This window comes from Balaenoptera physalus (genome assembly GCF_965194825.1).
Source record: "Balaenoptera physalus genome assembly, chromosome: 11".
In the NCBI taxonomy this organism is placed as follows: domain Eukaryota; kingdom Metazoa; phylum Chordata; class Mammalia; order Artiodactyla; family Balaenopteridae; genus Balaenoptera; species Balaenoptera physalus.
The window spans coordinates 73,637,091-73,661,926 of NC_138896.1; the positions used below are offsets into that span (position 1 = coordinate 73,637,091).

At 48.4% G+C, this 24,836-nt stretch overlaps 1 protein-coding gene across 4 annotated transcripts in view; it reads left to right on the forward strand.

Moving 5' to 3' along the window:
• DOCK3 (dedicator of cytokinesis 3) overlaps nucleotides 1-24,836 on the forward strand; it is a 390,231-nt gene that overhangs the window by 352,689 nt on the left and 12,706 nt on the right. For all 4 annotated transcript variants that reach the window (XM_082414877.1, XM_082414876.1, XM_082414875.1 and 1 more), the window contains 14 exons: nucleotides 1,135-1,195; nucleotides 1,927-2,020; nucleotides 4,297-4,445; nucleotides 10,764-10,850; nucleotides 12,251-12,355; nucleotides 16,353-16,494; nucleotides 17,503-17,669; nucleotides 17,821-17,907; nucleotides 18,385-18,564; nucleotides 19,185-19,268; nucleotides 19,399-19,515; nucleotides 21,203-21,324; nucleotides 22,539-22,677; nucleotides 23,186-23,333. In XM_082414877.1, the coding sequence (XP_082271003.1) occupies nucleotides 1,135-1,195; nucleotides 1,927-2,020; nucleotides 4,297-4,445; nucleotides 10,764-10,850; nucleotides 12,251-12,355; nucleotides 16,353-16,494; nucleotides 17,503-17,669; nucleotides 17,821-17,907; nucleotides 18,385-18,564; nucleotides 19,185-19,268; nucleotides 19,399-19,515; nucleotides 21,203-21,324; nucleotides 22,539-22,677; nucleotides 23,186-23,333 (1,682 nt within the window). The remainder of the gene's footprint in view (nucleotides 1-1,134; nucleotides 1,196-1,926; nucleotides 2,021-4,296; nucleotides 4,446-10,763; nucleotides 10,851-12,250; nucleotides 12,356-16,352; nucleotides 16,495-17,502; nucleotides 17,670-17,820; nucleotides 17,908-18,384; nucleotides 18,565-19,184; nucleotides 19,269-19,398; nucleotides 19,516-21,202; nucleotides 21,325-22,538; nucleotides 22,678-23,185; nucleotides 23,334-24,836) is intronic.

Below are 24,836 nucleotides of genomic sequence, written 5' to 3' on the forward strand. Positions count from 1 at the left end.
GAGGTAGCCTGTGAGCTCAGAGATCTTTATGATACATTCAGTCTGGAAGTTCATGTGAAATTCATTTTTTCATGAAAGCCTGCCTTCTCAGTCATATCATGGCTTTTGACTTAGCCTAAAAGTAACAATAATGCTACCATTGCAGCCTTAGTTATTCTCTCAGTAGAGTTCAGGTGATAGCGAAGTGCCTTTTGGGAGCCTAAAGGAAGGTGATAAGGAATGAGGAGGAATGATAGAGGAAACCCAGACCCAAGCAATAGTTGTCTTCTCTGTGCTACATGTCATGCAGATGCCAAGGGAGAGCATCTGGGACTCCGGCTAGCTGCATGTACAGGAAGCTTCTTGCTGGATTCACCAGTCTGGTTCTCATTCTCTTTCATCTCCTTGTGCTAGGCCTTTCTCCTTCCCAGAGGAGCTTGGCTTTGACCAGTCCCTGCCCTCCCTTGGCAAGGATTCATTCTCAGTGTTCCCGCTGTTCTGTGTCTGGCAGGCCAGCCATGACCCCTCCTAAACCTAGCCCTACTCAGCATGAATGCAGCTCAGCCCTGGCCGAAGCTACCCGTAAATCAGAAAAAAGCTCCAAACCCACTGCTCCTAGTTAGAGGGGATTCCAAAGACTAGTGCACAGGAAGGACACCATAAGGAGAAAAGCCAATGAGATGATGAACATGGCAACCATGCCGTGGTTGCTGTGGCCACAGGGTCCTGAAGGTAGGTCCCTAGAGTAGAGTGTCTTGGCTTCCATGAAACACTGTCTTACAAAATGAAAACTGCCCTTTAAGGAAAGCTCTGTGCCTCCCCTTTTGGAAACTTGAGGATTTAACCTTCTACTTTACTGACATACTCTTTTGTGCTGAAGACATTGGTAGGTGTTACTTAATGCCCTGATATAGCATCTGGGCTCTACACTCTGCCACCAGAGCAAGGGGTCCAGTTGAACAGAGATCTTTGAACCCTAGGAGTGGGTCCAAAGCTTAGAGGGAGCTCACAGTACAGTCTCATCTGTGGAAGAAGTTTCTGTTGGAGAGCATCCTCATCTGGGGTTTGGACAGACTAATGCCTCAGTGACACTGCAGGTCTCTGTGTTGTCCCAGAGGCACCACTTTGTGCATTCATCTGTGCTCTCCCTTCCAGGGATTGCATGAAAGGAGAGGAGACAGAGAATAAGAAGATCGGCTGCACTGTTAACCTGATGGTGAGAGAACATGGGCTCTTCCTCCTCTCTGCCTCGTAGTGTGGCTTCTGTCCTGCGATTGGCCTGTCCTTTCTACAATACATGGCTATAAGCCTAAGGGGTTTTTTTGGTTTTTTGTTTTTTATTTGGTTGCACTGGGTCTTAGGTGTGGCAGGCAGGCTCCTTAGTTGCAGCAGGCAGGCTCCTTAGTTGCGGCATGTGAACTCTTAGTTGCAGCATGCATGTGGGATCTAGTTCCCTGACCAGGGATCAAACCCGGGTCCCCTGCATTGGGAGCGTGGAGTCTTAACCACTGTGCCACCAGGGAAGTCCCAAGCCTAAGGGTCTGAGTCAGGACATCAGCTCTGTTACTGGTATCTTGGAAACTTGCACCTCATCACTCACATTCCTACTTGGGAAAGGAATGAAATGAGCTTCTCTTTGGACAGAGCTCTAGCCTGGCCTCTTGGCAAGGTCCCGCCAACCCTGACATACTCTAATTTCCAGTCTACCCTGGTACTCTTCCTCTATCTCATCACTCAGGGCTCCTGCAGATCTGCCAGAGGTTTTACCCCCAGCAGGTGTGCCTTCTGGCTGGTCCCTTCTCTTCCTGGTGCTGGCTACCTCCACAGCCTGTCTTCTCCCTCCTGTCCAGCACACCCAGGGTTTTGGCCATCTGCCTGGAGTTCAGAGATGGCCTCCACAGGCAGCAGCCTCTCCCATATTCATTTATATTTCCTTCTCTCTTACAGAACTTTTACAAATCTGAGATTAACAAAGAAGAGATGTATATCCGCTATATCCATAAGCTTTGTGACATGCATTTGCAGGCCGAAAACTACACAGGTAAGTGGGAAGGGGGAGCTACGCCTCCCCATGAGGACAGACTGGACATACATGCACAGCTGAAAGAGAAGGGCTCTGAGCTGGTGCCTCCCAGATTTTAGCAGAGTGTCAGGACCCATGATGCCCATCACCTCACTCCTTTCCCTCAACTCCTTTGTAACGTGGTGGAGAAAAAGCAGGTGGAACTTCCACTTGTGCCTTGCTGCCCAAAGCTCTTCCACTCTCCTTGCCTCCTATTCACCCCCTCTGAGGCCTCAAGGGTGACCTCCAAATTCTGGTGTGCCAGGTTCAGAGCATCCTGAGCTCACTGTCCCTCTTCATGAGCAGAACTTCTCTGAGGACCTTCACAGCTGGAACTAAGTGAGGCCATAACACAGGAACATCATCAGCCTAACCCTGGGACTTCCAGAACTTGCTGGCAGACCTGCCTTGCAGTCTGGGCTCTTCCCCTGCAAGTACACAACAGCCCCACATTGAGCTCCCAGTGGAGAGTATGGAGAATGTTCACTTGACTTTCTGACAGACCAGACAGGGACCCTTTCGTTGTATCTACAGTTTAATCCATTACTACAGCCTTTTCTAAAAGAACAAATTTAGAAGCGTTTCAACATACCTGTCACACACTGTTTACTGAGCGCCACTTTGAGTCAGGAAGATATGTGTACCCATGTGTGTCCTGCCTGATCACCTTGTGTCATAGTTCCCCCAAAATAGCCACTTCTTCACTGTGGTGACCAGCCATCACATCTTAGCCCTTGAGCCATAGGACTTGAATTTGTGTGATAGACCAGGAAGTTCAAGCTATTCTTGTCCACAGCATTACTAGAATTAGATGAATTTGTAGAAACAGAGAATCCTCCTTCCTTATTTTATGTTCGATGTTAAAGAGTGTTTGGCATAGATTCCACCTTTCCTGACACAGCTTGGCAAGAATTAAATCTGAAATGACTGGGATGAATCTGCCATTCTCTGCGTCCACTTCTACCCATGATCCCAGCAGCCCTTTGAGAGGGCAGTGAAGTGATAGACTGAAAAATTCCATGTATCAATAGAGGCATTTACTAAAGTCCTGGAGGACTGGGCCATCACTGAGAGGCTATGTCAGGAATTTGGACAGAGAGAGGGTGCTGAGCCTTGCCTCTGGTGGCCTCAGGAATAACATCTTAAAAGAATATTGGCAGGGAAGAAAAGGATTTCACATGGTTTTCTAAGTTCTAAAGGGAGGCCTTGAGGGCCTCATTGGCTTGTTCCCAGTGAGAAGGGGCTTCACAGCTCCAGTGAGGAGGCACGTGTATCCCTGGGCAGGAGGGTCCAGTAGCCAGAGCATAGGCAGAGCGGCAAACATGAGCAGGAGCCTGGAAAGTGGCTGCAGGCAATATACCTGGCTAAAACTGGAAGTGGGTCACTAGATAATTAGAAAAGAGATTCTTCATAGTCATGGGGAGCAGATTTGAATGGGGCCTTGAAGGCCAGGCAGAAGCTAGAACTAATTAACTTGCCAGTAGGAAATGCCCACTAAAAATGAGCAAATAGAACAGGAAAGAGCAGACTGTGTCATAGGACCATGAGCAGCAGCTGTAACTCAGTTTGATTGACTCTTTGGGATTTAGGAAGCCACAATATTTAGCTGCGGTTGTTTTATAAACCCTCTCTAACTGTTCCACATGTATGGGAGGTGTCACAGGGCCGCGTCCTGGGCCCAGCATCAACTTTAGCTTCCTCCAGGAATGGAGCCCATCACACAGTTATCACTGTACACACTCCTTCTCTCTGGTCCTTTTAGAAACAGTCAAGATAAGGAGAAAGGGTCATTCCCAGAGCCATGCTGAGCTCAGAAAATGGAGCTGGAGGCATTGAGGCTGGCTTCGGGAGGGCTGAGAAAAGCCTTAGTCAGTGCTTACCCCTCAGAGCCAGTTCTGAGAAGGTTGGAAAAGAAGCTCTAGTCAGTTGAGCAAAAAGGAACCCAAGAACTCTCTCTGACATGTCAGTGTGTCCCAGAGCAAAGCAACCTGTACACAGACCCTTAGGTACCTGAGCCATACTTTATCTAGCACCCAGAGCAGGTGACCAGGCTGAGGGAGGAGGGTGTCTGCTAGGATCTTTGGTTCCTTCATGCTGTGGTCACGGGCTATTGGCTGGCTGGACAGCCCCTCTATCTCAGCTTTGGTATCCAGCATCCCTGATCTGGGCTGCACATGCCTTACGCTGGCATGCTGCTTAGCCTGGTCCCTTGGCACCTGGCTGCCCCTGGACCTCCATAGCCCCTGTCCCCACAGAAGCTGCATTCACTCTGCTCCTCTACTGTGAGCTGCTACAGTGGGAGGAAAGGCCACTGCGGGAATTCCTCCATTACCCATCCCAGACAGAGTGGCAGCGGAAAGAGGGACTGTGCCGCAAGATCATCCACTACTTCAACAAAGGCAAGGTGGGTGTTAATTAGGCAAGGCTTTGAGCGTCTCAGCTTCTACTGTACTACATGGTATCTTAGCGCTATAGGGATGGCAGCAGCTGCAGAGGTTGCTGTGTGGGGTGGTGAGGGGGTGGAGGCCCATATGTGTGCATTAGGTTTGGAGGCAGCATGACTTTCTCTGGGGAAAAAAAAAGTAACAGCTTAATTCTGTGGCTTGGAAGCCAATTCCAGATTGGGGATGTAAGAGACAACCCCACATACCAGCTTTGCACATCTGTAAATACTAATGCTCCAACAGCAGGGGCTTCTGGGCCCCCTGCTTATATTTATTAGATTTACTTAAATTATTGTAGCTTTCTACTCTGCTATAGAAAATGTGAGCTGTAAAAATTAATGGATTCTAACCACAGCCAACGGAGGCCTGTACTGCCTCTTACGGGTACGTGTTCTTGTCTTGGATTTCCCTTCCTTACAGCATAGTCTGGGCTCCTCTCATTGGGGTTATTCTCTATTAAACCTGATTCTGTGGAATTAGCAGGCATTGTCAGCATTGGTTCAGGCTTCCTTGGGACTTCCCAGCCATTCTGCTCCAATCTCTGGGAGAGCTCCTTGTGGGGCCCTCTGACCCACGTATGGCCCATACACTGGAAAGGCTGGGCTTGTGTAACTTGTTGAAGCTGTTCTCTCATTACTCAGCTTTGAGCATGTTAAAAAGCTGAAACAGGATTGTTCAGGGAACTATAGTGGCTGAACTCCAGACTTGAATGGAAATTGGTTTTTTAAAATAAGCTTTTTTATCATAAAAAAGAAAGATTTAAACATTAATAACTTCTGCCCATAAATCAGAAAACATTCATCAGTTTTACACAACATGGGAGACTTTTGTTTGTCAAAAACATTCACCCATGTAGGGAACGCACTGGTAAGTAGGAACCTTTCCAAAACCTCAGGAGCTCTCATTTCACCTAGCCCAGAAAGGAGACCCATGCTTAGCTGTCAGCCAGCCACACGTGACTGAGCCACAGTGCCAGCCCAAAGCCTCCTCTCCTTGCTGGTCCAGAGATGGACAGAGGGCCCCATGCCAGCACACTTTTAGGTCTGTCTTCCTGGCACCCAGCCCACCTGGAGCTGCCACCTACCCATATGCCCAGCGAGCCCTCCCAGCTCTGAGGGAATGGCATAATCATGGTGTGAGTGTGCATGAGTGTTGTTAGTATATTAGCTTATTTTTCTTTCCATGGGCATAGAGTACAGAGTAGAGTTATGCTTATCTGATTGAGCCCAGCAGTGGGACACGTGAGCGTTAATGGTCCCCTTTTCCCCCCACACTACAGTAGTGTTAAGAAAGCAGGTTTAAAGGTTAGTATGAACAAGGGAAGGTAATGCAAAACCTGCCTGAGTATTGTGGATAAGCAGGAAGGGGAGAAGGACTGGGAGGCTCCGTAGGCTACCTTCTCAGGGATCTCCCACTCCTTCTAGCAGCCCTGCCTTTGGTGTGAATTGCTGGGGGAGCAGCTTCTGTGCTGAGAACAGACCACTCAGTGAGCCCTTTCATGAGCGCATCCTCAAAGGGGTACTTATCACAATCATTCTCTTGGGCTCATACAGAAGGTCCAACTTTTCTGTTTCTGTACCTTCATACCTGACGGAACCAGTGGATAGGGCTAACCAGTTCTCTTGAAAGCATTCAGGGTTTTTTTTCTAATGCCTCCAGAAAAGCAAAACCTGGCTGATACAAGAAAAGTGCTCCTGGGCTTCCCTGGTGGCGCAGTGGTTAAGAATCCGCCTGCCAATGCAGGAGACATGGGTTCGAGCCCTAGCCCGGGAAGATCCCACATGCCACGGAGCAACTAAGCCCATGCACCACAACTACTGAAGCCCACGGGCACATGCCCTAGAGCCCGTGCTCTGCAACAAGAGAAGCCACCGCAATGTGAAGCCCGCGCACCACAACGAAGAGTAGCCCCCGCTCTCTGCAACTAGAGAAAAGCCGGTGCGCAGCAATGAAGACCCAGTGCAGCCAAAAATAAAATAAATAAATAAATTTTTAAAAAAAGAAGGAAAGGGAGGCATGAAGATGGGAGCTGGTCCTTCATCTCAAGGAAGAGGGAGCAGACAGAAAGGGAAGCTGGGAGGAGGCCTCTGACCCCTAAGGCATACAGACCATCAGGACTGAACCAACCCTCCATGTGGGGGTGGGCTTGGGCTCTACTACTGAGGGCTGCTATTGTTCACACTGCTTTGAAGGAATGAGTCTGTTGCTTCTAAAATGTTGTGTGTAGACAGAAGTACAAAGACTGACAGTCTGGAGTCCCAGGCTTTTGCCTTCCTTTCCAGTTTGAGTAGAGTGAGCCAAGTCAGTGCAACTTTTGTGCCATCCCTGTCAGTGGGGGCAACAAGGATGTATAAACACACATCTGCCCAAGCTGGTAGAAGTGATTGGATTTCAGACACTGGTTAGTAGTTGTGTAGTTGGCTTTGCCTCCTGCCAGAAGGAAGGACACCAAGAGAGAAGACGTAGATGGGATGCATTGTATCTGCAGGGCGTTCCCTCCCTGTGTTCCGAGGTAGCTCTCAAAACCCCCAGCATTCCAGCACAACCCTCAAGGCTGACAGAGTGTCCTGGCTCACACTTGGGGGTTGGGGGGGCAGGCTTGGAGCAGCAGGGCTACAAATTAGGGCAGAGATGCCAGCGAGGCAGATAAGCGTTGATCCTAATAGGAGAGTAGAACTGCTTTACTGGGAGCTACTGTCAGCAGACAAAGCTCCTTTAGCCTCACATGGGTTCCTCATCACCTAAATGAGCAGTTCCCCATTGGGCGCTCCTTACAGGCTGGCTAGCAGTCTGCACACAGCTCAGCTGCTTAGCCAGCCCCCTTGGAGCTGCCTGCCAGACAGACCCTCCTGTGGGCCCTTCACTGAAACCTGCCCAAGCAGCACTTGGAGCCAGAGAGAGGACAGACATGTGCCCCCTTAAAAGCTGTGATGTGGGGGTACAAGAAGCTTTCTAGCTCACTGAGGCAGAGGCATTGTATCGGAGCAGGGAGTCAGGGTCTATTTAAAATTCTCTTTGGTTTGTTTCAACATTTTTAATTGGTCCTGCAGTTCAATCCATATGGCGTTAATTTCTTCAAAGGATAAGAAACACAGTCCTGGGCTTCCCTCATGGCGCAGTGGTTGAGAATCCGCCTGCCAATGCAGAGGACACGGGTTCGAGCCCTGGTCCAGGAAGATCCCACATGGCGCGGAGCAACTAAGCCCATGCGCCACAACTGCTGAGCCTGCGCTCTGCAGCCCGCAAGTCACAACTGCTGAGGCCCGTGCGCCTAGAGCCCATGCTCCGCAACAAGAGAAGCCACTGCAATGAGAAGCCTGCGCACCACAGCGAAGAGTAGCCCCCGCTCACAGCAACTAGAGGAAAAGCCCGCGCACAGCAACGAAGACGCAACGCAGCCAAAAATAATTAATTAATTAATTAAATTTTTAAAAAAAGAAACACAGTCCTGAATAAAACAGTGTTGTCCTTCTCCCTGATGCTATTTCAAATCTATTTTTTTAATATAGTCCTTATTAAACATTCATACTGAAATATTGATGGGTGAAATTATAGTATGATATCTGATATTTGCTTCCAAAACTATGGGGAGGAGTAAGTGGATGAGATGTTTAATGATACAAGACTGGCCATGAATTGGTCATTGTTGAGGTTGGGTGATGAGTACCACCCAATGATGAGTAGGGGTTCATACTTCTATGTTTCTATATGTTTAAAATTGTCCTATAATAAAAAAATTTAATTAGTACTTAGAAGTTGGGGAGAAGAGCCTGGCTAAAATGTCAAGTAAACCTTTGATTCCCAATCTCTCCAAGAGAGAAAGCACTGTATTAAAAAGAGGAGGAAATGCACAATATTGCCCCTTAGTGAAGGCCACTGTTAGATGAGCCTGTCACCATAATAGGAGCCACACCACAGAAACAGCCCGAGCCGTGATTAGGCAAGGATTATCTGAAGCCTGCTCTAAGATTTGAATATTTCTGTAAAGGAAATTATCACACCTACTACCAAGCCCTTGGGTAGCTACTTCCTACTTAGCTTCCATACTTGTTTCTAAGCTTAAATGATCTTAATTTAAAAGTCATTGTTTCCTTCATTAACTCATTAAATAAATCTTTATTGAGTACCTGCTCATGGCTGGCACTGTTCTAGGCTCTGAGGATAAAGGATATAAACAGGATCCCTGCCCTCATGCAGCTTATCATCTAATTGAGACTAATACAACATAAAAGTAAATACTTTTTAGCCCAGAAATAAACCCACACACCTATGGTCAATTAATCTTCAGGCAAGAATATACAGTGGAGAAAAGACAGTCTCTTCAGCAGTTGGTGCTGGGAAGGCTCGACGACCGCATGTAAATCAGTGAAGTTAGAAAACTCCCTCACACCATACACAAAAATAAACTCAAAATGGCTTAAAGATTTAAATTTAAGACATGACAGCTTAAAGCTCCTGGAAGAGAATATAGGCAAAACAATCTCTGACATAAATTGTAGCAATATTTTCTTAGATCAGTCTCCCAAGGCAAAAGAAATAAAAGCAAAAATAAACGGGACCTAATCGAACATATAAGCTTTTGCACAGCAAAGGAAACCATAAACAAAATGAAAAGACAACCTACAGACTGGGAGAAAGTATTTCAAATGATGCAACCGACAAGGGCCTAATTTCCAAAATACACAAACAGCTCATATAGCTCAATATCAGAAACAAACAACCCAATCAAAAAATGGGCAGAGGGACTTCCCTGATGGTCCAGTGGGTAAGACTCCATGCTCCTAATGCAGGGGGCCCGGGTTCGATCCCTGGTCGGGGAACTAGATCCCGCATGCATGCCACAACTGAAGATCCCGTGTGCCACACATAAGACCTGGCACCGCCAAAATTAATTAATTAATTAAATGTTAAAGAAAAGAAAAAATATTAAAACAAAACAAAAAATGTGGTTGCATCATTAAAAAAAAAAGGGCAGAAAACCAAAATAGACATTTCTCCAAAAGAGATATAAAGATGGCCAACAGGCACATGAAAAGATGCTCAGTGTCACTAATTACTAAAGAAATGCAAATCAAAACTACAGTGAGATATCACCTCACACTGGTCAGAATGGCCAGCATCAAAAAGTCTGCAAATAATAAATGCTGGACAGGGTGTGGAGAAAGGGAACCTCCTACACTGTTGGGGGCAATGTAAATTGGTGCAGCCACTATGGAGAGCAGTATGGAGGTTCCTTAAAAAACTAAAAATAGAGTTAGTTTTAGTTACATGATTCAGCAATCCCACTCCTGGGCATATATCCAGAAAAGACAAAAACTCTAATTCAAAAAGATACATGCACCTAATGTTCATACCAGCACTATTTACAACAGCCAAGGCATAGCAACCTGTGTTCATCAACATAAGAATGGATAAAGAAGATGGGGGAGGGTGTGTGTATGTGTGTGTATGTATATATATTATATATATAATGTAATATTAGTCATTAAAAAGAATGAAATACTGCCATTTGCAGCAACATGGATGGACCTAGAGATTATCATACTAAGTGAAGTACGTCAGACAGAGAAGACAAATATTATATGATACCACATGTGGAATCTAAAAAAATTATACAAATGAACTTATTTACAAAACAGAAGCAGACTCACAGACATAGAAAACAAACTTATTGCTACCAAAGGGGAAAGGGTGGAGGAGGGATAAATTAGGAGTTTGGGATTAACAGATACACACTACTATATATAAAATAGATAAACAACAAGGACGTACTATATAGCACAGGGAACTACATTCAATATCTTGTAATATCTTGTAATAACTACATTCAATATCTACTACATTTCAATATCTGAAAATACATGTATGTGTGTGTGTATATATAGTCTTATTTATAAAACTGGATCACTTTTGTGTACCTGAAACTAACACAATATTGTAAATCAACCGCACTTCAATTTGAAAAAGTAAATACTTTTTTTATACAAGATAAATTCAGAGTAATGAAAGAATGGTTGGCGTAGTGCCTGTCCTTGACAAGGTAGTTAGGGAAAGGCCTCTTGGAAGTGGAAACATTTGAGTAGAAACCTGAAAGCTATGCCTCAAGCCAGAAAACCACAGTGCTATGTGTTCTCCACAAATTGGTTTTGAGCATATGTTCTTTGTGACATATGAGTTGCAGGAGGCCTTTGGTTGTGCCCTCTGATATGTTTGATGTGGGCTTGGGCCATTCCGAGGCTGCCTGAGGTGCTGAAGCCTTTTTCCTATTTCTGATGCAGAGTTGGGAGTTTGGGATCCCACTGTGCAGGGAGCTGGCGTGTCAGTATGAGAGCCTCTATGATTATCAGAGCCTCAGCTGGATTCGGGTGAGCTTTGCCCCTTCCCCCACCCCAACCCTGAGTGGAGGTGCTAGCACTTTTCTGGCATCAACTTCTAAGGGAGGGTTTACTGTGGACCCAGCCCTTGGTTTAGTGCTGTGGACAGTACAGGAGAAGCAAAAGCCAAGGTTCCTGCTCTCAAGATGCTTGCATTATGGCTGGGGAACCAAAACAAACACATGACAAATGATTGTATGATCCAGACCCCAAGGGCCACTGGTGCCCAAGGAAGGGAGAAGCAGTATACACAGGATAGGATGGGGGTTTCAAGGAGGAGGTGGCAGCTCGACTTCATGAAGAAGCTTTTCCTGAAATGATTTTGTTCAGGTATGCTTCATCTGAAAACATTATAAGATCTTTCAGTGCCTTGGCTTATGGTCAATTCTAAGCAGCCAAGTAAAGGAAGTTCTTCTTCCCTTCTTTGATGAAAAATATTCAAAATTAAGTGAAATGGACTTTGAAGGTCTCCCAAATTTTTCCTAGTTGCCGGTGCTGGGTATTAAATCGTAACAGGTCATTGGCAAAGAGAAGTCAGGAATCTCAGTTCATCCTCCTCCTGCACCCTTGTCAGCATGGCTAGCTCTTCTGTGTTCCCTGATCCTGATCAGGATTTGGGCCTATATAATAGATGTGGTTCTCTAGCAATAGCTTTTTGACTGGTCTTTGAAGGCCGCTGCCCCCTGGCAGGCTGGCTTGATTGAGTGCATTAGGGCTGCCTTCCCAGTCAGATTTCAGTGAGTTTTTCTGAACCTGAAGCCAGGCCAGCCAAGACTAAAAAACTTATTGACCTTGGTAATACCAGACATCATGGATATTAGTTCAACTTTTAAAGTTTAAAATCTCCTAAATTGGGACCAGTACCAGTGATGCTGGTAACTAAGCCTTCCTCATTCTGTTCACGTTGAGTCAGATGATAAATGAACAAGAGCAATGCAGATGGACTGATGGAAAATGATGCCACCTATAAGCAACACTAGCTTATACTCAATTGGTGTAGTGAGTATCAGTCAAAACCAGGAATTCCTGAGCAAAAAAAGGAAGTCCATGTTAAATGTGTACCCCTGAAAGTACAGGAAGCCTGAGTCTCTGTGGGGCTGAGTCCACTCATTGGGAAGGACACTCCAAGCAGCCTCTCAGGGCTGCTTCACCGTCAGGGGACAATGGAGAGCAAAGACTTCCTCTCCATCAGGCAGTTCCCCAGGGAGAGGTTGATCAGGGCTAGGGGCTCACTTTTTATCTAGACTGAGTCACCATGTTCTCTTTCCAAAAGACAGTGTCTACTTAGGCCTGGGAGAACTTTCTTTGGACACCACTAGCAGTCAAGCCAACCAACACAACTAGCAGTCAAGCCAACTAGCAGTCAAGCCAACTTCCTTTCTCGTTCACAGAAAATGGAGGCCAGCTACTATGACAACATCATGGAGCAGCAACGCCTGGAGCCTGAGTTCTTTCGGGTCGGCTTCTATGGCAGGAAGTTTCCTTTTTTCCTTCGGGTGAGTCCATTCAGGTAGTCACAAGAACTTCTATCATATTTTACACGTAAGTTATTTATAACCTGGTTTTTTTTTAACCTTTTTCCTATTCTACTGAACACATCTTTTTGAAGGACTGACCAGCCAACAAAAAGCATTTGGCTTAATTTGACTGGACTAGCTACCAACTTTAGACTCTGTTTCTCTCTGCAGTACTGTTTTGTAGCTACCTGGAATGTATGAGGGTGGTTTTCTTACCAAATCAACCAAGTTCCTGCAGGAAATGACCAGGGTGTGAGAATGTCCCATAGGTATGTTTAGAAACCTTCCAACTTCTGTTTCCAGTGCCTGGAATCCTCCAGTGTGACTATTCTCAGCCAGACAGGACATCAGTACAGCCCTGACCTCAACAGTAGGCAGTCCAGCCAGGGTGGAGAATTATTGATTTGAGAGATTTCAGAGGATAGTTCCCTTGCTCCTGGGGTTTGTGGGAGCTGCCAAACATTGGATTTGGCTGTGGAAAGCCTTTCCTAGGCAGCCAGTTCTCTGGCCCATGATGATTACAGCCATTTTGCTCCACCATTGCTGGAAAGGCTGAGCTGGTATATAAACAGAGTGGAAGGAATGACTGAGCATAGACATACTGACACCAGTTAAACAGTTGCGATTTTTTTTGTCTTTAATCAGCACAACCCAGAGGCTCCAGGAGAAGTCAGCCTGGGCTTGTAGGCTGTAGCCCATATGGATTTGCTGTTCTCAAATGACCTAAACGAAGCTGTGCTGATGAAAGAGCCCTAGGGCTGCAGTTGAGACCTAAGAGTAGCTCCGATTGTCCCCAGTTCCAGTATCATACTAAGGTTCAGTGTCCAGGAATCAGCTGGGAAAATTCATAGGATTCCCTTGATGTGTTTGGGATCCTATCTTACTGGAGAAATTGCTTTAGCCAGTGAGCAATAATAAGCTTGGTATTTCATCAAAGGTCAACTGAGCTTAATGGCTCCTTAAAAAAAGCCAGTCTGCTAAGCAACAAAGTCCAGGTTGACTACATTTCAGATGTAAGGCAGGTCAACATGCACATTTCTTGGGCAGTAATCATTATAGGCTAAAAAGAAAATGATTTCTACAGGAACTAGCAATAGTGATAGGGACAGCAAGCACTCTCTGCCTGATCGTGATCCCCGTAAGGCTCTAAGTCTATTGCACAGGAGTGTTTATAGTAGCAGAATGTGAATGAGTAGAGGATCTCCTCAGGAGACTGGACCTCCTTCATTCTCTAGGGACCATCCAGTCCAGGCATATCAGAAGTGGCATGTTTGTTGCCCCCATCAGCATAGATCATACAACAGCAGTGGGGGTAGAGGTCAACAGAAGAGAAAGCAGGCAAAAAAAAAAAAGAGAAAGAAGGAATAGTACAAGAATTAGAAACCAAAAGCATCTCTAGAAAGCCCTTTGATAAGCTAATGATTCTAGCCCTGTAAGTTATTTCTTTCGCATTTTATCTTTGCAAATTATGCTTGTCATTTTATTCTCCTTGTTTAGTCCCACAATTTGTATGTCATCCACCAGATTTTACTCCAAAACATCATTATTTTGAGTAATACAAAATCAGGCCCTGATGTTCCCCATTTCTGTCTTTGTCAAGCAGGAGGTCTCCATCATGGTTCCACCTGGCTCCCACCCCTCATGCTCATGTCACAGGGAATGTCAGTGTCTTAGGGCTCTGAGAGCTTTCTGACAAGTAGGACCTGGTATAGAACCTGCATCTGAGCCATTCATACAGTGTTCTCAAGTGACAGTCTAAATGTTCAAACGTGGTTTCAAGGGTGCCAGTAATGGAGGAAAAATAACAAGAGGTGTTAGGAAATATCGTCCATCAGTCCATCCTCATTTCCACACTAGGAGCTATGTTTCATGCATACAAATCTGCCTGGCCTGGCTACCTGCTGCCTTCCCTTCCCTCAGCTGCTCAGTTCATCTGTGGCAAATGGAATAAGTCCAGTGGAGGTAGCCGTTTGCTTTATAAATGGCAAGGGCAACATGGAAAGCAGTGGCAGCCAGATCTGTCTCATGTAGGGATGCTGGGGCTCTCGCCTGAGCAGACTTGAAAGCAGCAACCAGCCTCAAAGTCAATGCTCTGTGCCTTCCTCCTGCTGGTCTTCCCCAGAACACTAGGCTACTCTTTCACCTTCCCACATAGGCCATCTATTACTCTAGCTCTGTCAGCTTGAGTTCTCTGGACCATCTGCCCGTCTTGCTTCACAAATGTGATTATCTACTAATCTGCGTGGAGACAGGAAAACATCCAGCCCTCCCTCCTTGGGGAAATTTCTGTTTCTCTTCATTTGACTTATGAACAGACACTGGAGAGGATTGTACGTTTGTGAGTGGATATGAAAAGGCCAGTTCTAAACAGTTACCTTCTTTGTCAGTTCTCCTTATCAAGCAAGGGACTTAGAAATGTCTCTGTCCTCTGTCTGTTCCACTGGAGAGGCCAGCCTGCTCTTCCTGACCTTGACTTCCCTTCCAGTGTTGCCCTTCCATTCTGATCCATCTGGACATGTGGCCTAGCCTTAGCTGAGTTCTCCCATAGTAAGAGAAGAAGTGAAAAGTGGGCAGAAATCCTATTCCAAAAAGGCTGAGGTCATCCACAGCCTGGCCTGTGATTATCCCTGTACTGGGAAGCGTAGGGCTGGCCCTGTGGAACCTCTCTCTCCCCCTTCCTCTGAAGACATGCCAAGAGGGGCTGCCAGTGCCTGACACCATTTGCCAAAGTGAATCTAGTGAGGCAACTAGGCAGGCAGACAGATGTCACCAGAGGGCTTCAGAGGAGCCTCCTCCAGCCACTCACTCTTGACCAGCTGTGAGGTAGACAGAGCAGCAGGGTTGAAGGTGCCTTGTCATGCCTTCCGTACACAAAGAAAAAAACTGAGACCTAACCTGTACCAAGTGTGATGTAACATGAGGTTTTAAGAAATGTGTAATTGGGGACTTCCCTGGTGGCACAGTAGTTAAGAATCCACCTGCTAATGTGGGGGACACAGGTTCTATCCCTGGTCCGGGAAGAGCCCACGTGTCGCAGAGCAGCTAAGCCCGTGCGCCACAACTACTGAGTCTGTGCTCTAGAGCCCGCGAGCCACACTACTGAGCCCACGTGCCACAACTACTGAAGCCTGCGCGCCTAGAGCCTGTGCTCCACAACAAGAGAAGCCACTGCGATGAGAAACCCGTGCACCACAACGAAGAGTAGCCCCCTCTCACTGCAACTAGAGAAAGCCCACGCGCAGCAACGAAGACCCAATGCAGCCAAAACTAAATAAATTTATTTAAAAAAAAAAAGAAAGAAATGTGTAGCTGGAATGATGTTCTGCTGACACAGTTGCAAAGGAGTTGCTGCCAGAGAGGTTGATAAATGCCCACTGGACACTGGGCAACGTTTAGACTGTTTCTCCCAGCTGACAAAAGTGATCCTACAAAAGCACACACCTGATCACCCCTTTTTCTAAATTATTTGGTGGTACCCATAGTGATACTCCTTGGCACACACCTGCAGGCATGTTCACTAACCCTCCCACCAGTTCTCCACAAGCACCTTCTTTCTAGCTGTGCCTTTTCCTGTCTTGGCTTGTGGCCCTGGTTGTCACCGTACCCACATAGATTGCCCCCCACTCTTCTCTACTGCGCTAACCCAGGTGGACCTTCTAAGGACTCTTTTCAGGCATGGCTGTTTCCAAAATCTCACCCCGCCTCCCCACTTGCATCCCTTCCTGTGTGAGGAGACCTCCCTCCCTCGAGCTTCCTGCAGCCTTTGCCGTACCTAGCACCCCGGGCTGTCACACCACAGTGCAGTTCTCCCTTCTGCTGTCCCTCACCCTTCTTGACCATCGTTTCCCTTAAGGCAGAGACTTAGTGCTGTGTCCATGCCTGCCACAGGGGTTCCTAGGACATGTCTGTGGGATGAGGAGGCGGGGGATGGGTGGCTGCAGACGAGGCATTGAGTGTGCTCTCCCGTTTGTGGCAGAACAAAGAATACGTGTGCCGTGGCCACGACTACGAGAGGCTGGAGGCCTTCCAGCAGAGGATGCTCAGCGAGTTCCCACAGGCTGTCGCCATGCAGCACCCCAACCACCCTGATGACACCATCCTGCAGTGTGATGCCCAGTGTATCTTTTGACACTTAGTAGGGGAAGGAGGGCTGGGATCCTGGGAGGTGAGGCCCACCCAGTCAGCTGCCCCTCTGCCATGTCGTTGGCCAAACAGGCCAGGTTACCTATAAGTCCTGAAGCAGAGTGTGTCCTCATTACTGACTGACACTTAGCAGGGCACTCGTGCTTCACAGAGGGGCAATGGCATGCCCTTAGCCATGGGGGCCTGGTCATCAGCTGAGCTTCAGGGGGACCTTTATCCCTCTGGTTGGCTGCTGCCAGCACCTGAGTCCCCACCCTGCCCTATGAAGGGTCTGTCTAGGCAGCCAGCAGCAATCACTGTGGACTCTTGCCACAGGGATACTCCACTTCTGTGTCCTGCTCTACTCCCACGTGCATCTGTTGTTACCCAGAGCCTTTGCCAGCAGGACTGAGGCACAGCTCTGGGGATGGGGGAGGAGACAGGGGGTCTGAGGCACTTGGAAGTCTGAATGCAAACACTGGCCTGCCCCTCATTCCCCACACACAGCTTCCTTGAAGACCTCATGACGGTCGCCATGACTGTGGCAAGCTTGTTCCAGAGGGAGGAGGGCAGGTAGACTCCCATATGTTATCTCGCCACAGAGATCCCAAAGAGTACTTTGTTAAAATGTTGTTTTGCAGTAAATACAGTTTACCCACAGTGGGCAGGCCCAGGCCCTTGCAGCTTTTTCATTTCTGTGGGGTGGGCACCTGCATTCTCCTGACCCCTTTCCCTTCTTTCTTAAAGGGGCACTGGAGAACACCTAGCTGTTGACATCTCGCCTTGGCTGAGTGCTCAGGAGACTGATTGCTGGAGCGGGGAGAGGGGCAGATAGGGAGATTTGGTCTGTGTTTGGGTCTGATCTGCCCCTTGAAATGCTGCTGCTGCCAGTAGGGAACAAGGGCTGTGGTGTTCTTCTCTCCTTTGGGGGGATGACAGGGGTCAGCCACTCAGGTCCATCTCTCTTTCAGTCTTTATGGGTTTCTCCTTCACTTCCTGCCCAGACTTGCAGATCTATGCAGTGACGCCCATTCCAGATTATGTGGACGTCCTGCAGATGGACAGGGTCCCAGATCGCGTCAAGAGCTTCTACCGCGTCAACAATGTGAGGAAGTTCCGGTACGACAGGCCTTTTCACAAAGGCCCCAAGGACAAGGAGAATGAATTCAAGGTGAACAAATCTAGGGAAGTGGGGCAGTGCTTATAGCGATGCCGGGGCAAGCCCCACTTTCTCAGGAGCTCATCAGTGTCTCACCCTTCGGGCAGACAGGGCATGGTAAAAATCACTTAATGGCCTGAACCTACCTGTGCCTTCCCTGCAGAGCCTGTGGATCGAGCGAACCACGCTGACCCTGACCCACAGCTTGCCTGGCATCTCTCGGTGGTTCGAAGTGGAGAGGAGGGAGCTGGTGAGACACGTTTCAGATGGGGCTGATTTTCACAGCTGCTTCCTCAGTTCTTGCTTTGGGGGCCTTTCTCTAAGGGCTGAAGAGAGAAAGAGTGCTTAGGCCGCCTATCTGGCCTAGGCTGCCACAGGCAATTCTGTGCTGGAGGCTTTGTGCACCTTCGTTCTCTCATTTAATAGTCACAACACCCTTAGGCACCAGGTATTTTTTTTTCTCACAATTTATGAATGCAGAAACTATTCTCTGAAGTTCAGGAAGCCAGAGACCTCTGACTTCAGAACTGGTGCTCTTCTCTATTTACTGTACTTCTAAGTGCCTACAGATTAGAAGAGGAAATTACAAAGGGCTCAGGGAGTCCCAACTCCACAGGAACAAGGGCGGGGAGTCAGAATCACAGGTCATAGATCCCTGCTGTCAGAACTGTGATGAGGGAGGGGTTGACATTGTGCCTGGGATGACACCATTGATGTGTGTCCCCAGGTGGAGGTGAGCCCCCTGGAGAATGCCATCCAGGTGGTTGAGAATAAGAACCAGGAGCTGCGGGCCCTGATCAGCCAGTATCAGCACAAGCAGGTGCACGGCAACGTCAACCTGCTCAGCATGTGCCTGAATGGCGTCATTGACGCCGCTGTCAATGGAGGCATTGCACGCTACCAAGAGGTGAGCTGGGGTCCCAGACCAAACCCTGGCTGGGAAAGCAGTTCTCAGGTGCCTCTTCTTGAGATTCCAGCCTCTGAGGGAAGCCTTCCCAACAAGCCCTCTCCTGGCTGTGCCTCAGCTGGCCAAGGATGGTCCTGGGATGAGGCTTTAAGCTCCCTGCCACTCCCTATTTACATTGCACAGCTCTCTGATGGGGCCTTTTCTTCATTTTTATTCTCTGAACTCTGACAGATGGGTAATCCATCTGATTATGGAAGGATGTTAAGTGGCCTCCAAGAGGAGCCTGAGAGCCCAGCCCTTCACAAGAAGTGAGTTGTGGGCTGGCTAAGAGACTAGTCCCCTCACCCTGGCCACCAGCCCTGCCTGCCCTACCCAAGCCAGCAAGGCTCCATGAGGGGCTGAGACCAGCATTCAGGCTTAGATTACTTGGTCACCTTCGGTCCTTCTTAAGACACAAAAAAACACATCTGTGATTGCCGGAGGTTCAAGCAGGCCAAGCTAGAGGTACGTTGGTGTGTGTACCTGTTAGGAGGCAGCCCGGCTACCTTTCAGGTGGCACCTTCAGACTCTAAGTAGTAGCCCTGGGAAGAGTCTTCCTGACTTGGCCTTTTCTTTCACAGGCCTTCTTTGATAAAGATTACATCACCAAGCACCCAGGAGATGCTGAGAAGATCACTCAGCTCAAGGAACTCATGCAAGAGCAGGTATGTCTTGTCGGGGTTAGAGGCCAGTGTCTAGGAGGGAAAGGCTAGGCACCACACGATAGCTGGATAGCTGCAGCACCCAAGGTCTGCTCCCTGGCTAACGGAGTAGTGTTGTCTATCACCCTGATAGGTTCATGTTCTTGGAGTCGGGCTGGCAGTTCATGAGAAGTTCGTGCACCCAGAAATGCGCCCTCTGCATAAGAAGCTGATTGATCAGTTCCAGATGATGCGGGCCAGTCTCTACCATGTAAGCTGATCCCTGTCCTGTCCCTGCTGCAGTATAACCAGGTGTCACTTCCTCCAGACCTGTGCAGCAAGCCAGAGGAAGAGGGGCTGGAGAGGCAAACGTGAAGGAAAAGCTGTTCCCACCACAGGATAGCAGGAGGCAGAGGTGGGTGCTCTAGCCAGGAGAAGGACACCCAGGATCCTCTTACTCACTTCCTCCCTAAGGAGGAGTCATATTCAAGGACAGAGAATGTTTTTTTCAATGCACTGTGCTGGTGAAGAGAGGTTTTCATATGAGGAGGAAAAGTTTACGGCCCACATGCAGGGATCTCTTTGGAGATATTTTTCATCCCAGGAACCTACAGCGGTAAGGCATAGCCTGAGCCAGCCTTCTCTCCTCCCTCTCCCTCTTTCCCCTCTCTTTCCCCTTCCTCTTTAACCCCCTGCCTCCCTTCCCTCCCTCTTCCTCCATCATGTCTGATGACCCAGGCTCACATCTGAGAAAGCCTAGAGTGGGCAGTACTTTTGTACTGGCCTCTCTTAGAAGGGTCAGGTAGGTTCTGGGGCTGGCCCAGGCCCCAGAAGATCTCCCTGACTCTGACCTGCCTCCTAGGTCTCCATGGCAGGGTTTGACCCAAGGACTGATGCACACAAGCAGTAGTAGGGTCTGTATTCCAGGGCTAGTTTCCCTCCAGGGGTCTTACAGGGAATGCTGTCTGGCTGAGAGTAGGCTTCAGCTGGTCTTGAGCGAAAACTTCTGGTCTCTCTGTGTGTGAACTTCCCCATCACAGCAGGTGACCCAGGCAAGCTAGAGCCTGGCCACTGGGGGAGCTCTCTAGCATGCAGGCTGTCAGGTCACTGCAGGAAAAGGCACAAAATGCTCGCCCACATACCTCAGGGTCTCCAGGGCACACATGGAGGTGTCCTCTCCAGCTGCAGAAGCACATTTCAGCCTTCTGCATGCTTTGGAAGAAGGGAGTGGAAAACCTCCTGCTTCTTCAGGGCAAGCTCAGAAACATCCCCAGTGCATCTAAGGCCCACAGATTGTGAAGGACTTCAGGAAGCCTGGACAGTTGTGCTTTGTTTCCTCAGAGTCACAAATAGGGACACAAACCAATGTGCTGTCACCCAGGAGGATTTGGGATCAAAAGTTTCTGCCAAGATGTCTACATACTTAATTATGCAAAAATAGAACTGTACTGTTTTCCAATTACTTGCATCAGGATTTTGTGTCCTGTCTCCCCATAGACTGTGTCACAGACAACTTAACCCAGGTCACTGAGAACTGAGCCATTTAGCAATCCAATAAAACCCAACTCCAGTTCTTATGTAAGAGGTGTCCACTGTCTGACAGATGATAATCAGCTCTTCCTCTCCTGTTTCCCAGCTCTTGTTCTACTTTTCCTATAGTGAGAAATGCCTGTTAACACACTCTTATGAACTCAGACCAACCTCAGCCTACTCCAGATGAGCTCTTAGTGGGTTGACCTAGGCCTCACAGCCTCTGCCCCAGGCTGCAGTGTGGTTAGGAGGGTGCTTTAGTCGTGAAGGGGTCACTGCCCAAAAGAAGCCAGTAGTTCAGGTTCAGCCAACAGTATATGATTTTTTTTCTTTTACATTCCTGCCACCAGCCTGCTCTTCCCTCTCACCTCTTAATTACTTATTTATTCTTAATTATTTATTATGAAGGGGCATTCGTTTCTCAACAGGAGTTTCCGGGTTTGGACAAGCTAAGTCCTGCATGTTCAGGCACCAGCACCCCACGGGGAAATGTCCTAGCATCCCATAGCCCCATGAGCCCAGAGAACATCAAGATGACCCACCGGCACAGGTATGGCCTTAGGGCTGAGGAGGGTCCCCTCCACAAAGGTAAGTCTGAATGTCAAAGATCAGAGCAAGGAAGTCCAAAATAGTGCTTGTGTGTACGCACATGCCCTCTTACCCATGTGCACAGCAAACACACAGCTCCTGCTACAGGATCTACACTCTGCATCCAGTCATCCTGGGTGACAGAGGAGTATACATGGTATTGTGGGAACACGGAGGAGGGGGCATTTGGGTTAAGTCTTGAAGGGTAAGTAGAAGTTTGCTGGGCAGAAAAGATCCAGGCAAAGTCACTAACATGTGCAGACACCTCAAGATGTGAGCAAGCCAGTCTGGTCAGCACTCCAGGTAGAGCCAAGTGGCTGGAGTGCAGGATTCCAGGGCATGGAAGAGGGCCAGGACCAGCTCTGGATGGGCTCGGTTCATTCAGGCCTTTGGACTTGATCCCAGGGGGAATGAGGATCACCAGTTGGTTTTAAGGAAGAGGACAACATGGTGATGTGAACATCAAGGTGTCCCTGCTCTGCACTCAGGAGTCCTGGTCACCGGGGCTCCACTGGGGAGACTTCAAGTCTCCAGGGCAGGAAGCCCAGGCCAGGGGATGACCCTGGAGAGGAGCCCTCACTTGGGTTTGTTTTCCAGGGTGAGCAGCAAGTCAGCACAGAGGGGTACTCAGCAAATGAGAGGGAATGAATGAATGGGGGGCTGCCTAGAACTGATAGAAGAGAACTGTTGGCAAGCCTGTGGCCACAGAAATGGAAGGAGGCCAACAGATGGTTCACAGCCAGCTATTTTGATAGCTTCCCCAAACCAGGAAGACACCCTGACCTAGGAGCAGATCCCATCCGGGTGTGGGCACTGGCTCAGATAAACACCCCATAGCAAGGAGGACCTGGGATCCTTGACCTGATTCAGCATATCTCTCATTTCTCCTGCGACACTGCTGATGTCATCAGACTGAGTGGCCATAAACCATTTAACTCTAGGTCGAGGCTATGCCAAGCTACGGTTGGCCCTCCCAGACTAGGGGCCCCTGGTGGGGTTCAGGACTGCTCCAGGCCTCAGATGGGTATGAGCATTGGCTATGGAACCATCCAAACCAGTGATGGCTAAGGCTTGGGGATGACTGTTTTATACACACCCATGACTCTCCCCCCACCACCTAGCAAAGTGTCTCAGCTCCAGACCTGACTCCTCCCTATCTCCCACTCTTGTTCACAGCCCCATGAACTTGATGGGGACCGGCCGCCATTCATCATCCTCTCTCTCCTCACACACATCTAGCGAAGCTGGAAACGTGGTGATGTTGGGTGACAGCTCCATGGGCGAGGCTCCTGAGGACCTGTACCATCACATGCAGGTACAAGAACTGTCCAAGGAGAATGGGCCAGGGCACCATACCTAGAGGATTCACCTCTCTGCTAGCCTGAGGACTGGCATCCCTGCCTAGTTCTCTTGTTCCTGAATTCAGAACACACAGAGCTAGCAAAACTGCCTTCCCTCCACACCATCCCATGTTGCACTTCCCAGGCCTTCTTTCCCAAGAAGGAAATCTAGCTTCAGTCCTGGCTGCTCTTAGAGATCCCATGGGAATGCTCCTTTGACAGATTGCCTTCCTGCCTGGCATTCCTGATGGCTAAGTCCTGCTTCCTCCATGGGCACCATCACTAGAGTCTACCCAACAGCCCTGCTCCTTTGGGGTTATAGGTGACCCTTAGTGCTGGCCATCAGCCTGGCCTCCATCAGGGCAAGGGTACAGTATCAGACACTGGGTCTGGGCACCTCATGGCATGAAGAAGCCAACTCTGGACCAGTCTACAATCCTGGCCATTCAGACCTCTATCCTGCTAATTTTTCTCCCTTTGCAGCTCGCGTATCCCAACCCCAGGTACCAGGGCTCAGTCACCAACGTCTCTGTTCTGTCCTCGTCCCAGGCAAGCCCTTCTTCCTCCAGCCTGAGTTCCACTCATTCAGCACCATCCCAGATGATTACCTCTGCCCCTTCCAGTGCCCGAGGTAAGGATGGCAGGGCGCTGCTTGCAGAAGGGAGAGGAGAGAGCCTCATGGGCCCCACTTGTCCTCCTCTCATCTGTGGCTATGTCTTTGAAAGCGGCCCTGTGACTTAGAGAATGCTCACCTGCACTTTTAGCACCAAGGACTCGAGGGGTCCTACCTCCAAATCTTTTTCTCTGGCTGGCTTCAGACCCTGCTTGGAGCAGTGGTTGCAGCTATGCTGCCACCGAGGTAGCTAGCCATCGCATCTCCACCTCAGTAAGAGGACACACAGCCTAGGGGAAGGCTCAGTTCTTTTCCATTGAAGTGTTTGCAAGAATAAAGCTCAAAGTTAAGGCAAAAGTGAGTTTTGTCTTGAGTAATCAAACATGATGAAAAAGTATGAAAATTAAATTTGAAGACTAAAATTAACCCTGGAAAATATTATTATAAACGGTAACAACAGCCAAAAAATCTTTGTTCAGTTGGGAAAGTCTTTTTTTTTTTTTAATTTTTATTTATTTATTTATTTATGGCTGTGTTGGGTCTTTGTTTCTGTGCGAGGGCTTTCTCTAGTTGCGGCAAGTGGGGGCCACTCTTCATCGCGGTGCGCGGGCCTCTCACTATCGCAGCCTCTCTTGTTGCGGAGCACAGGCTCCAGACGCGCAGGCTCAGTAACTGTGGCTCACGGGCCTAGTCGCTCCGCGGCATGTGAGCTCTTCCCAGACCAGGGCTCGAACCCGTGTCCCCTGCATTGGCAGGCAGATTCTCAACCACTGCGCCACCAGGGAAGCCCGGGAAGGTCTTAATCAGGAGAGATGGCTCTGTAAAAAGCTATTAACTTTGCCAATTATTGCTTGATTTCTTGTTCAGTTGAATAAATATTGTTCTGAGCCAGCATCTTTTTCACATTCTGATTCTAGTTCCTGTAGTAAAATTTGATTCTCTGTCCTTTTAGATAGAAACATTCACAGTGGAATGGAAATTAGCTATGGTGACTAAAATCTAGCACTTCCCAGGGTTGGCTGTGCAGAATAGTAGCAGAAGAGAGTGGTGAGCTTACCAGCTAGTCACTGGCTGTTGCTTCCAGGCTTCAGAGGGGTGGAGTCTCTTTGTTCTTCTCATTATTATGAAGATAAACAGAAATAGCACAAATGTATGACATAGAGGGTCACTGAGGGGAAAAAAAAACCCTTTTCTTTCATAGCACACAAACCTGAAAGGCCCACAGTAGCAGTGATGGAGAGAGAGATGCAGTGGCCAACTGGGAAAAGCCTCAGCAGACAGCAGAAGGGGGGTAAGGCTGCAACAGGCACAGTTACAGACTTTCACCTGAAGCATCCAGCCCAACCCCTCATTCCCTGTGGAGGAAACAGGTCCAGTGAGAGGGGTTTAAGGCCATCCAACCTGTTTGTGGCCAAGTTGATTTTGGAGTTTGAGTCTTTACACTTGCCAGCCCTCAGTCTGATGCCCATTCCACTTCCATGATTGCCTCCCTAACATGGACCAAGGCACTCAAAAAAGGGG